Source organism: Ambystoma mexicanum, chromosome 14 (assembly GCF_040938575.1).
Source record: "Ambystoma mexicanum isolate Mex_15411 chromosome 14, UKY_AmexF1_1, whole genome shotgun sequence".
In the NCBI taxonomy this organism is placed as follows: domain Eukaryota; kingdom Metazoa; phylum Chordata; class Amphibia; order Caudata; family Ambystomatidae; genus Ambystoma; species Ambystoma mexicanum.
This window is the reverse complement of record NC_090940.1, coordinates 82,097,922-82,112,435: the sequence shown is the minus strand read 5'-3', so window position 1 is coordinate 82,112,435 and position 14,514 is coordinate 82,097,922. Positions and strand designations below refer to the sequence as shown.

At 45.9% G+C, this 14,514-nt stretch overlaps 1 protein-coding gene across 2 annotated transcripts in view; it reads left to right on the top strand.

Annotated features, from left to right (window-relative positions):
• Positions 1 to 14,514, top strand: part of RASGRP1 (RAS guanyl releasing protein 1) — a 326,703-nt gene that overhangs the window by 300,307 nt on the left and 11,882 nt on the right. For both annotated transcript variants that reach the window (XM_069638555.1, XM_069638556.1), the window contains 4 exons: positions 1,296 to 1,440; positions 2,199 to 2,235; positions 3,662 to 3,814; positions 13,704 to 14,014. In XM_069638555.1, the coding sequence (XP_069494656.1) occupies positions 1,296 to 1,440; positions 2,199 to 2,235; positions 3,662 to 3,814; positions 13,704 to 14,014 (646 nt within the window). The remainder of the gene's footprint in view (positions 1 to 1,295; positions 1,441 to 2,198; positions 2,236 to 3,661; positions 3,815 to 13,703; positions 14,015 to 14,514) is intronic.

Genomic DNA, 14,514 nt, shown 5'->3' with positions numbered 1-14,514 from the left:
TACTACCTTCGATGGTGTTGGTGCATTTCCCATTTCCGCAGGCCACAGGATGGTGGTTTCGTTCTCTTGGTCTTTGGATACGATCATGATTTCTGTCTTTCCTGGGTTGATTTTCAGGTTGTTGGCATTCATCCTGCTGAAGGCTTCTTTTAGACAATCGATTAGGGTTGAATGATCAGCATCAGTGTCTTTGATTTTGTAGATGATTTGAGTATCATCTGCGTAGTTGTAGCATGTAATGTTGGATTTTTTGAAGATTCTGATGATCGGAGTCTGGTAGATGTTGAAATATAGTGGAGATGGTGAGGATCCTTGTGGCACTCCGCAGTCGTTAACTCGTGTAGTGGATTTGAATGGTTTAATCCATATGGTTTCTGTTCTGTCTGCTAGGAATTATTTGGTCCAGAGTAGTGCTGTGTCTGTTATGCCTATGTCTTCTAGTCTTTTGGTCAGGATGTCGTGGCTAACTGTGTCAAAGGTTGTGGAGAGGTCAAGCAGAATAAGGGCTGAAGTAGTGTTTGAGTCTGCGTTCGTTTTGAGGTCGTCCCAGATGTATAGTTGTGCTGTTTCCGTTCCTCTTGCTGGTCTGAAACCGACTTGAGCTTGGTCTAGCAGGTGGTGTTTTTATACGTGTTCTTGGGTTAGTTTATATACGTAGGTTTCTAGAAGTTTTGCCGGTTAGGGGATGTTGGAGATCAGCCTGTAATTGGAGAGGTCTTCTACATCGCCACTTGTGTTTTTCAAGCGTGGCTTGATGTATGCTGATTTGAAGATCCTCCATAAATAAGGCATCTATTCTGTGTTTGTTGATTTAAACCGTAAAAGCCAACCCATGAACGGATTTACGCATGTGCCATTAGATCTTTGGGGAATTGCTGGAAATGCCAATTATAATCTAAAAATAATAATGGCATCACTCTCGTGCCAAATTCCGATTCTTCAGGCAAAAAACACAATGCTGAATCCTGCAGCAGGGCTCAAAATATTCACTCGCTTCTAGCAAATGACTAGTGATACTTGACTCTTGGCGAGTAAGAAACGGCGTGCTGTGTGTATGTGGAGAATTCAGGTGGCAAGTTACTTTTTATAGCTGGCTAGTCGCTTGCACCTTGAAATGGTCCCCTTGTCCTGCAGGAAGATGGACCTTCAAAAGGAGATGGCGTCTTATGTCCGTCTAATGCACCCTTCACACTAGCTCCTCTACCTCTGATATTCCAACGTCTCCTCTGAGTTTGTCACTGTGGCTGCACCTTCTTCTGTGATGTTTCACTGTGTCTGCTTTTCCTTTGCTCCAGGGAAGGCCTGATCAGTCGTGCAGAGATAACCGCCTATTTCATGAGGGCCAGCTCCATCTACTCCAAACTGGGCCTTGGCTTCCCGCACAACTTCCAGGAGACCACCTATCTCCGCCCCACATTCTGTGACAACTGTGCTGGATTTGTAAGTTTCCGAAGGGTTGGCCCCTGCGCATGGGAATGGCTAAATCCTGTTTTGCAAAGATGGGTGCATTTAGAAATAACATTGGAGTGCAAACCTATGTTGTATATTCCCTGGTTTTGCTGTGCCATTTAGCAACCATCCCTATCGGGGATTTATGCCAGCAATCATGTTTCCAGACATTTCTCCATTCATTGTTTTGTGACTGAAGTTATTGTGTCCCAGTAAAGGTGTTGTGCCCATCATTAATGTGCCCAGCCAGGGTATTTCTAGATGCCCACCCTCTGTGTCATTTCAGTAGTCCTTTTTTCCCTGTAATTATTACATTCCCCGTATGTTCTGGGTACGTTCTATTTCGGTCAGCAGGATGGCATTGCTTGTCCTCGCGCCCGTCCCCCTCTAGAAAATCTCTTCAAACAGTGCCCCCATCAGAAGAAGATGGCACTAATCAAATCTCCAGTAGAGGTATTGTGCCAGTGATTGCACCCACACAAAATATATTAATTCCTCAATAAGTCCTTTGCTAAAAGCCCAGTCAGCCACTGTGACCAGCCCAGAACGTACCTGCATCACCTTGAGGTTTCCCGGGCGTCTTTTGTTCAGTAATGTGTGAAGTTCTTAAAATTGGCATCTTACACATTCTGCTCTGATGAGAAATAGAATGTCTGAAAGATTAGGAGCTACTTGTAAGTGTTCGTGAGGACAATAAATTCTATTTGATAAAATTGTACAACAAATACTGTGTGTTTTTTGTATTGCAGCTGTGGGGTGTTATCAAGCAAGGTTACAGGTGCAGAGGTAAGCACCACCTCAATACACATATTGTCTCCATTGTTTCTCGCTTTCGTTCTTCCCCTTTTTATTCTCCCCCCACACCCTACAGGATTGTGAGACCAATCTAGTTTATCTTCCTAGGTTCACTAGACCAATATAAATCTAGACAAATCCCCAAAGATTTCCTTCCCTGTCTACATTCCATATGAATCCCTGAGGTTTACCAGTCGAATCGACTGTGTCCCCGCTCGGGATCAACAGTCCATTCCTGATGAATTCCCCCCCCCCCCCCCAGGTTTGCCAATCTAATCTACTGTGTCCCCCTGGGATCATCAAACCAATCTAGACTAATTCCCAAGGATTGGCACTTTATCTATTGTACAACCCCCCCACCCCAAGCCCCCCGCCAGGATCATCAGGCTTTTCTAATGAATAACCAAGAATAGCCGGTCAAGTGGCACAGCGAGTAGAGCGCTCGCTTTGACATCCGTGCAGAGATTGCTAACGCAGGTTCGAATCCCGGCGGGGCCAAACTCAGCATTTCATCCTTCCGAGGTCGATAAATGAGCACCACACACCGTGGCGCTCAGATACCGGAGGGTTCGTAGCACTATATAAATGCCAAATTATTATTATTAAGAATTGCCAATCTAATCTATTGTGTCCCCCTGGGATCATCAAACCAATTTAGACTTATTCCCAAGGACTACTATTCTATCTATTGTACACCCTCTTAGGATCATCAGGCTTTTCTAATCAATACCCAAGGATTGCCAATCTAACCTATTGTGTTCCCTTATGTTCATCAGACTGATGTAGGCTGAGAGGAAATCCTTCAGAATTAGTCTAGATTGGTCTGATCATTTTACAGTGATGCAATAGATTAGGTGAGCAATCCTTGGGCATTCGTCGAATGGTCAGATGATCCTAGGGGGATACAACAGATTGGGTGGAAATCCTTGAGGAATTATATAGAGTATCCCTCTGGGACCATCATACCACTCTAGACTAATCCCCAAGGATTTCCACCCAATCTATTGTATCTGCCTAGGATCAGCAGGTCAATCTAGAGTGCTCGCATCCACCCCAGAATTTCCAGAGCAATATGGTTTGAATATTAAAGCAGTTGAATCTGTGCTCTTGGGTAACCAAGACCAATCTATTACATCACACTAGCATGCCAGGCAAAACTGCCTAGGATCGACAGGACAACCCAGAATGCACTTGGCAGCTCTGAAGTGTTGGGCCGCCTTCAGAGATGTTGGCTTTCTAATCCCAGTGGCTCAGAGTATTCCATTTTGTTGCAGTTACCCAAAAGAACCTTCCCACAATCACACAACTGTCAAGTCTGAAGCCAAGATGAAAACCCAAGCTCCAAAGCCAGCCAATGGACCATTACACCACATCTTTGCTCCACATTAACCGTGCCGTGTGTCTTTTCCATTCACAGACTGCGGGATGAACTGCCACAAGCAGTGCAAGGAGCTGGTTGTTTTCGAGTGCAAGAAGCGCTGCAGCAGCTCATCGACGCCGGAGAACAGCCCCAACTCTGGAATCACAGCTGCGGTGCTCTGCCCGGCAGGAATGCAGGGGCTCATGAATGGTGAGGATTAAACGGAGGGCATGAGAGACCCGGGGCAATGCATGATTATAGGGAAGTGGTTTGGACCTCCTTGAGAAGCCACTTTGAACAATAGACCATTTACCAAGCTTTGATACTTAGACACAACTCACAGGAAAGGAGACCTGGCCAGCAACCGATCCAGATGTGTAACATTTCCACCTTCCTGTTGCATAAGGGGACTGCCACTGTTGCCAAAGCCTTTATTAGGACTGCATGGGTAGAGTGCAGCTCAAAAAGCTTGGCCTTGTATTGATCATGAGTCGCTCACATCAGGAACCTTGGCACTTCCTGTATGGATCCCTTTTAGGAAAGTGGAAGTTGTTGTTTTCCGGTTTCATTGCACGGAGTAAGTGTAGGGCGAGTGAAGGTGGACTCAGTAAGTGTAGGGCGAGTGAAGGTGGACTCAGTAAGTGTAGGGCGAGTGAAGATGGACTCAGTAAGTGTAGGACGAGTGAAGGTGGACTCAGTAAGTGTAGGGCGAGTGAAGGAAGACTCTGCAAGTGTAGGGCGAGTGAAGGAAGACTCTGCAAGTGTAGGGTGAGTGAAGGAAGACTCTGCAAGTGTAGGGTGAGTGAAGGTAGACTCTGCAAGTGTAGGGCGAGTGAAGGTAGACTCTGCAAGTGTAGGGCGAGTGAAGGTGGACTCTGTAAGTGTAGGGCGAGTGAAGGAAGACTCTGCAAGTGTAGGGCGAGTGAAGGAAGACTCTGCAAGTGTAGGGCGAGTGAAGGAAGACTCTGCACGTGTAGGGCGAGTGAAGGTGGACTCTGCAAGTGTAGGGCGAGTGAAGGAAGACTCTGCAAGTGTAGGGCGAGTGAAGGTAGACTCTGCAAGTGTAGGGCGAGTAAAGGTAGACTCTGCAAGTGTAGGGCGAGTGAAGGAAGACTCTGCAAGTGTAGGGCGAGTGAAGGAGGACTCTGCAAGTGCAGGGCGAGTGAAGGAAGACTCTGCAAGTGTAGGGCGAGTGAAGGAAGACTCTGCAAGTGTAGGGCGAGTTAAGGAAGACTCTGCAAGTGTAGGGGGAGTGAAGGTGGACTCTGCAAGTGTAGGGGGAGTGAAGGAGGATTCTGTAAGTGTACGGGGGAGTGCAGGTAGACCCAGTAGGTGTAGGGGAAGTTTTTACCGCTGGTAGAGGTATCTTATTAAGCGGCTGCCTGAGACTTCGTAGCTGTGCCCATTCAATCTATAGGATCACTGGAGGAAGGAAGCAAGGACATATCTGGTGCATAGGCAAGGGCATCAGAGTAACCGGCTGGAGCAATGCCAGGGAACAATCTTATGCTTTAAGTTGCACCTGTGGATGGTGAGCTAGTGGGGGAGAGTGGCCTGTAGAAGGACCAAAGCTGGCACAGATGCAATCGGGTCCCAAAAAAAGGGTTTGCTTTGCAGGACGTAGCGTTGGGGATTTCAGCAATTGTGCATGGCTTAATAGGGGCAGCATAGAACACGGCGTTGTAGCCATAGGCATTCCTGCATGATTAATCAGATGGGTGAGCCTGACCTGGTTCTCCTGGAAAGGGCTTGAAAAAAATGCTGGAGATCCGGAGTGTATGAGGTATGGAGACTCGGATGAGGGCGAAGGGGGGGCTAATCCCCAAGTCTTCTAATACCCACTTGATCCTCTGACAGGTGTACACGACTGTTTCTAAAGCGGTAGATAGGACAGGGCTTGAAATCTAGGCCTTGGTAGTCTGAGATAGCAGCAGGTCACCTTACCGCTGAGCTGAGGTCTTGGCATTGTGGGGGTTCTGGCCCTGCGTTTTGTTAGGCTTCACAGTCCTGATCTATAAGGGCCACATTAGGTGGGAACTTGCTACGACCCCTTGTGGGACTAGGACTTCGGTCTCTGTTTTAGCCACTCACAGACTTCTTGCTATTGAGGCCCAGATCTTATTCTAGACAATTTCTGCCACTTAGACTTCAATGGTACCTTTGGGTTTGCGTCCATGAACAAATTTGAGTTTCTTTTTATTAATTATTTTTTTATAAATCATTAGCCAAACAGAGTTACCCTTATATAGAATTGCATACATAAATTACAGACATAAGTAAAAAAAAGAAAAAATGCAATATTGTATAAACTCATCAATACTTACATGATTAATCCATTTCGCCAATAGTAGCGATAAAATGAAACCATAAAATATATATTCGTCAAATTTAAAAAGTGCATGACCTGTCATGAGTAAAAGTATATGTTCAGAGATCATAATCAGTCAACTTTCATCTATTTAATTAACTTTTCTTTCATTTGTGTCAATCCCGGCATTCCTAATCATTTTAGTGGAGCGATCATCAAACTGACTTCCTGGCCACTTACCGCCCTTTCCCAAAGCACTCTAGTGTTTATCCAAGACACTTCCTCCACACATGTGCTGAACATCAGGACCCTGGCGTTCTGTTAAGCAGGACCCTCGCATATTATGTGCTGTCTGGAGTGTGTAGCCTCTTTCTCATTACACCCCAAGGATCCTTTATCAATCGCCGTCTTAACAGAACAACGGATCTGAAGAATCTCACCCGTTAAAATGACATTCAGTCTGAACCGGAGGAACGGAGTCCGCAAATACGGTTTTGGAAAATTGATCAAGTATTTGGGCAATGAACCCATCAGCTCATGCCCCCCCCAAATTCAGGCTACAATATAATCTACGGGATCTAATTTTACCGATTGTGTGGATCCAGTCTTCTCTAAATAGTGTTCTTTTTGCTTGAATCAAATTTAATAGAAGAACGTCTGGTTCCATGTGTTAATATCCCTGCAAAAATATCACCATATAAGAATGGCGCCATATTTTTGCGTCGATTAACCCATTAAACCTGCGGGGTACACCCCCGCAACCGCCATATTATTTGAAAAGGAGCGGGGGGACATCATCGTAACCCCCCTGCTCTCATTTACCCCCAAAAATTATCCCCACTAATATCACATATGGCCGTTCCCGACGACAATATATATGGCGATATTATTGGTGGGGATAATATTCCCTGATACCGAACGGCCAACCTCAAATTTCAGGCACTTAGGATGGGCTCTTTGTGTACACAAAAGTGGCAGAAAGGATTCATTTTGGTCTTCGACAGTGTAGCTGCATGCAAATCGGCAAAAGCAGAGCCAATTGGAGATATAAAATGCTTCTTTAAAGTAATAGAATTTCCCAATGAAACCAGCCTTTTAAAGCGACCAGCTATAGTTCAAAACATAAGGCCGCCATGGGCACGCAAACGGGCATTCCCAGAGGTTTCTTCCAAATTATAGACTCCAACCCATCCCAATCTGTCTCTAGTCAGAAAACACACTTCCTGCCCGAGTTTCAGACCTGGATGGCACCTTAACGGGCATCAGGGGCATCACCCCATTGTAATTGGTTATTTATAGCATGCTTAATACCCAGAGGTTTCTAAGCGCGGACCCAGGGATCGAACCTGTGTTGCTCTGCATTGTTCTACTTCCAAGGCGAGCACGTTGCCCTTGAGCTATCCTCCCCAGCCCATCATTTTGCAGCCTAAAATACTGAATCCGAAAAGGCTGAAAAACGTTACTGCGCAATTGTATGTGGGGGGTGGGATAGGGTAATAAATCATTTGAGGGTGTTATGGGGGGCTGCAAGAGGTCTCCCCCTGCATATAGTTGTGTTGAAAAGTGTAAAAAGAAAAAAATAGCCTCCTTCAGATCAAGCTCTAGTGTTAGGCCAGGAAGCCACTCCCAATGGATTTGAGACAGTCCAGATTTCAGCCTTTGATCGAATACAAGGGTTGCCACCCAATGAAAAGGGTTCTGGTACCAACCATCGCCCAACTTGGAGTCCCTCCATCAAAATGAGACCCCCAGCCTGGCAAGAGCCGGTCCTATTTTAGTAGGGTCCAGCAACTGAAAAACATAAATGTTCTCGCCCTATTTTCTTTGTCTGTGAAGCAAACTCCTGAAGATTGGGTGGACCAGGCACTGGACAGCAAAGACGCCTGCTGTTTAACCACCAGGCGGCAAGATGATACCCAGGCCGGGGGCGCTCAGATACCGGGGAGAGTATGTACAGGAGCAAACCATCACAAGCACTGAAAAGAAAGGCGCCGTGCACCGCCACCACCAGCTACAGTCTACTGCGCCACAGACATTTGGAGAAGGCACCAAGATGTTGAGTGACAAAAAAGCAATAGCGTTTGGACACTGCACACATCACGGGGGAATGACAATGATTGTGCGACTGAGGAAAAGAATCGATGTGCACAGAGCCAGCGAAGGCCTAGTGGAGCGAAGGATCCTGGAAATATACAGGCATGCAGGCAAAACAAAAATCAGAAATTTTAGAATGTTGTACAAAACGGTCTCTCTTGCAGACCAGCCCATTCCAGCCCTCTAAGAGATGGATGTAGGAATACTACTGTTAAAGGTAAATAACTTTTACGTCACTCTCGTATTTGGTGCCAGTCAATGCTCCGCCTTCAGCAGCCATCGAGATTTCGCTGCTCTGCAACACACATCCCTTAAGGATGACCATGAAAACCTCCACCCTGTGGCACACTCCTCATGACGGCGTTTTGCAATTCTTTGTTGCAAATTGCATTGTACTGTGGGTTTCTTTCTACCATGTGATTCTGTTGGCTGTCTCGATGACCACCAGCCTGGCTTCAGAGCGGCCAGAAGCAAGGAAACTGCTCTCCTGAACATCCGTGAAGATCTGCTCTCCATCCTGGACTCTAACATTCCCTCTGTCCTCATCCTTCTTGATCTCTCTTCTGCCTTTGACAGGCAACCACACCACCCTGCTCAACCGTCTCCGTGATAACCTGGGCATCACTGATCAGGCTCTGGCCTGGCTGACCTCTTTGCTCTCTGATCGACCCTCCCACGTCCAACTGGGGTCCTTCCTATCATCTATCTTCCTCTGTACCTGTGGGGTTCCCCAGGGGTCTAACCTCTCACCCTGGCTCTTCAACAATAGCTGGCAACTCTCACCCACTGCATTGCCATTTTCTGCTCAAATTTCCAGTGCTACGCTGATGACTTCCTCTCGAACAGCCTCCCTGCCATTCTAAAACTTGAGGAGAACCATCTCCGGTTCCGGAAGCACCTCAAGACTTTCCTCTTTGCTTCTGCCTTCGCTCCCCCTCTGATCTGCTCTCTCTTGGCACTGCGCACCTGGCCACCCTTTGTCCCCTGGGCCCAGGTTCCTGCTCACCCTGCCACCTTCCTGCACTGCCTCCTGGCCACCCCTTGCACTAGGGACTGTATCTGTACCCATACGGCCCCCTCACACCACATTTCTGTTCTTTTTTCTGCACTTATCAGAATTACCCAGTCTGCTGCCTTAAACACAGCACTTGCCACTTGCTGGCTGCACTACCACGGTTTATGGCCTCCATTTTCTATTTATGTTTATTATTATTGATCTGCTCTCCTTCTCCGCACTTTCCAATCTCCACCTTTCCATGCATTTTTTTTCCCCATTTTCCATTCCCATGCACTTGCGCGTTCTCAATGTCACTGGGCCTAGTAAGATCGCTGTTGTGTTGTGTTCTCCCCTGTTCCCCTCCCTTCCTAGTCGCCCTCTGAAACACTTGTGTACGAGCGCAATACAAATGAAATATATCATATCATGTAAACAATTCTTGCTGTTTGCAGCTGTCTCTTCACGCACCTTTTGCACCTGTTTTGCCAGACTCCTTTGTGCATGGTTTATCCTGGCACTCCTTGGATGCCACACAGGGTTGCACCATGCCTGGTCAAGGGTTGGCATGGCATTTTCCAGTGGAAACCTGCACGACAATTCTTTGTAGTTTGTGATTGCCTCATTGGTGGCGTAACTGTGGTTAAGTGTTTGCTGAAGTGGGGTTTTCTTGCCTGGCAGGGAACCGGCTGATAGGAAGAAATGCAATCCTGGAATTTTCTCTTTAACTTTTTGTACGCAACAGTCTTGGGTCAAGTGACACGTTTATATTATCATTACTGTCATTTACAATATAAACATATCCGTGCATTGTGAATCTACTTCAGCTTCGCATATGCTGCCATCTAGTGGTTATTATGAAATACTATTGATTATTCGATTTTGACGTATAAATTACAAGATGCCGGTACGAGGTCAAGGCTCCTCCCATTTTTGTCCCTTGCGCAGAAGCCACCTTCATATTTCTTTTTTTAACATCCGGTTCAGTCACAGAAAGGGATTAGGAAGGAGCACGACTTCAAAAGGCGCGATCTTTAGTTTTCAACTAGTGGAGAGAGATGATATATTTTAACTTTAAAAACCGCAGAAGGCAAATCAGTGGACTGAATTTGGGATCCTTAAAGCACAGCTTGTAGACGATTCGAGACCAAGAAAGGAAAAATGTGTGGACATTTAATGCCATCTGTACAATCGGACTCCCCGCAACCCAAGATGAGGTACCTAGAACTTGAGTCCTTGGTCACTCCTAAATAGGGGCGGGGGAACATTGTAGCCATGGCACGTACAGAGGCATCAACTAATCACGATACAGCAAAACAATGAAGGCAAGATAAGAGAAGTCAAAGGGCCAAAAACAAATATTGGCTCTACATTCCATTAAAGATAACTAGCTATGCTCCGGAACACCACAGGCCTAATTCAACGCTTAGCGCCCCGTGCAAAGTGACTTTGCACTGCCAACAAACACACTGAACCAGACCTAGTCCACAGAGCAGTGTAAAGTGTATCTTTGCAGAGCAAAGTCCCTTCAACATCCAAGTTGATGAATCATATCTCACTGACTTCAAGACTAAACGGACATTCCTTGAAATTGAAAATTAACAAAGGGTCCTTTTTAATTGAGAGCCAACATCGGGGACAAAAAGAAAGGGACGTTGAGGAGGTAGAGAGGACGATAACCTCTTTCACCCTACAGGTTAATTAAACAAAGTTGGGTGTCTACAGATGTGTGTACAAATGTTATCCGGCCTCTACTTGTGCAAACAGCCCACTGTGCTCTTTGTGTTTTACTATTCGATATATTTAAAATATGTTTTTAACCAACATATGCATGTTTCACGTATATTTCTTGTTATTACGGTTTGTTAATTGGAAGGTGAATGTTTTTCCAGCAATTTAAATATTGCCCACAAAAAAAGTGTTGCAATTAGGCAACATGTCTACCCGTGGTAGGGGCACAGAGCCGCCACTCCACTGACCAGCATCGGCACTATGATACTACTACGGTGGTGATTTGCTGCAGTACAAAAGCATATTAACATAGCATGACAGACAAGGCAAACCTATAGCATGTGTCAAAATACTATGTGAAGATGGTATTTCATGGGACCAGATGGTAGGAGCATGGACCGCATACTGGCATTTAGTTACTTATACATCCATTCTGATGCCCCTTGAAAATTGAGTAAATATGCTGTTATGTTCCACAATAACCACTAGATGGTGGCCTATGCATAGCATGTGAATCTAAAACAAAGACAAGCAGCAAAAATGCTGTTGCAGGTGTGTGTGTGTCACACATATATTAAATTACATTTTCCTGTATATATAATTGTAAAATATATATTTCAATTGTACATTTTATATAATATACTCTGTCGTATTATGATTTCATATGTTGTATATGGTGTGTGTATATTTCTAGGGCTTGTGAATACATTTTAGAGTCACATGCTATGCATAGTTTGCCATCTAATGGTTAGTCTGGATTATTGCAAGTGGTTTCCTGGACAGTAGAAAGTGAGCATGGACAGGGCTGTTCCTGTCAGACTATCCCTATCTAACTTGTATCGGTACCCACAGTGCTTCTACCTTTGGTCCGGTCGTGGAGTGGAGGCACTGAGTTATGCAACACCGGTGATCGAGATCGAGACCGCTATCTGCACAGACACCTTGACTCCGTGCCAGAGCTTAGCCAAGGGAGAGGTCATAGAACAGTGGTCTTCAAATTGTGGGGCTGGCTTTCTAGGGTAGGGGGGCTGAAGGATGTCCGGGGCGTCTAAGGGGGCGTGTGATGCTCTTCTTTGTGTCTGAGTTTTATAGAAAATAACTTTTCAATCATTATTTAAAGTGAATTATTTCAATACACAAACTTTTTGCATTATTTCACAATAACAATTCCCCAAAATTCATCCACATATACATCAATCCATAAAATTCCAAAGAGCAAAAAAAGTTATTCCAAAATGTGCATTATAAAACTGTGGTGAAATCTGCTCTGAGAAAAGTATCTATTTGGGATGGGGTTGAACTTGATTTTTGACACGTTTCTGGAGGAATGGGATTGATGAAGGAGAACCGTGTCCTGTGTGTTCCCGGGGCATTGTTTTGTCGTGTTTCCCTTGATCAGCCCATTTTCTAGAGAGGGCTAGACTGGTATACTCGGCAACCACTGATCACCTTTGTGAATACACATGGTGCTGATGTTACACCAAAAGGAATAACTTTGAGCTGGAGGTGTTTTGGTCAGCATAGAATAGAAGGGAACTTTGATGGTTCTGGATCTTGGAAATATTGCTCTTGTCCAGATTTGAAATGTAGTCCTTCTTTAGAAGACGTATCACTCACTGTAGTGTCGTCATCTTGCACCAGTGGGGTCTTGCACATTTGCTTATGATATGATGGGTTATTTATAACGTGCTCAATACCCAGAGGTTTCTAAGCGCGGACCCAGGGATCGAACCTGTGTTGCTCTGTGTCGTCTTGCTTCCAAGGCGAGCACGTTGCCCCTGAGCTAGCTTCCCAAGAGCTTACTGCACATAGTATGACAGGTATGATCTGTACTTTTTGGGCAGAAAGTAAATGGAATGTATTCCTGATTTCCTTTCGCACAGAGGGTCCACCTTGATGACCCCCCCCCCCCCCCTCAGCCCCCTTTCAGAAGTACTGCAGCCTCTTCGTTTAAGAGCATCTGGTGTTCTGGTTTGGTACGACTATTCCCTAGTGACATTGTGTAAGGTGCATCTTGAACTCTAACGTGTACCCCGGTTTTAAAATGTATAACACCCCCTCTTCTATGGTGAGCTCCTCTCATGCGTGGGTAAAGTTTGCCTACTACTGGAGACACATGGGCGGGAAGTGAGTGAGTAGTCGCTGTTTTCCTGCTTCCCCGCCTTTCCCAGGGGGGACTGCATCTTTGCCCACACCCACTGCAATGCTGCCACTACTGTCCTAGGAAGGGCTGGTAGTGGGTGTGTTGCCCCGTGTGAACATATACTGTGTGTGCATTGCCCATGCATGTGATGAAGATGTTGGGAAGTTTGCAGCCTGTGTGTTTGTTTATTTATTTGCATTTATAAAGCGCACAGACAGCCCGGAGGCATTGTGGCGCTTTTACATGGAATCGACTTACAGTTGCACGTAGGTGTACATACTTGGAGGGCAATATGGCTACACAAAGGTTACAGGTGTATAGCATATCGTGGCATAGTACATTACATATAGCTGTTATTACTTGTGTACACATCACAGCCTGGCCTGGAGACGCTGCTGGCTTCTGTGGGGGGGTTGGGGGGGGGGGTTTAGGAGAATAGCCTTGGTTTGTTAGCTTTGCGAATCACAAGGTGTGAGGGCTCATATCTGTGGGCGAGTGGGAAGGCGTTCCATTGCCTGGCAGCGATGTTCAAGAACTCTTCCTGTATGTGGTTGAACCTTAACGAGAGGAACCACTTCCTGCTAACTGACCTGCTGCCTTGAGGGTTTCTAAAAGCTTTTGAGGCTTTTATCAAATTCCTTACCAAGAAGGTGTTCTGCATCCAATGGCTTGCTGATTAAACTTGCTCACGTTCCCTATTTGGAATCTTGTTAACCATAACCAAGTGTATGTGCATGAGTAGCTGTTTCAGCTTAATCAAGGCTGTTCATGAATCATTATGTGTGAGGTGTCCTTCAAACTTGGTATCTTATTTTTGTATGCACCCTAGGGCCAGAGGACAGCACCTTCACTTTCCCCAGTGGTGAAGGGACCGAGACCGGCGAGCCCTCCGAAGAGTGCAAAGATAAGACAATCATGTTGGTGGGCTGCTCTACACCGCAGACTTCCCCGAGGACCAAGCATGCAGCACTGGAAAAGGGCACACAGACTGAACACAGCCTGACCGGCTGTGATGTCGCAGCCAGACACTACGTACTTCAAAGGAAGGCCTACTACGCTAAATGGGACAACAAGAACTCCACGCGCAACGCGCGGCATCAAGGCACGACCTCATCGCCGGCCCATCAGGAAGTGGAGAAGGTCTGTAGGATGCAATGAACTTTAGTGCACGGGTTGCAGACTGTGTGGGTGTCTGGGGATTGAGTTGATGTCAAAGGATGTATGTATGTTTATAGGCAGCACAAGTATCCTTGAACTGGAAGGATTCTCCTGTATCCTGGACAGACAATGGTATCTTAATGGCTCACCTTGGCAACCGAGTGATGCTCTGCCAAGTGGGTGTGATACCCCGATGAGGCCGACACAGCCACATCTGGGGTCGATTAAATTGAGTATGACAAATTAATAACAATGGTGATCCCAATTATTACAGCACACAGAAAATGGACATCTGCTTGACATGAAGCACTATATAAATGTCTAAGCACCTTAAAAGGAGCCTGGAAACTATTAATGGGGGTGGGGGGGATTCCTCTGAAAATAATGGTGCTCAGAACACAAACCCTCTCCATCTTCACTGAACCCTTAACAAGACATGTATTCTTCCCTTTAAATTGTCTTAGCCGAAAGTGCTACGCCAC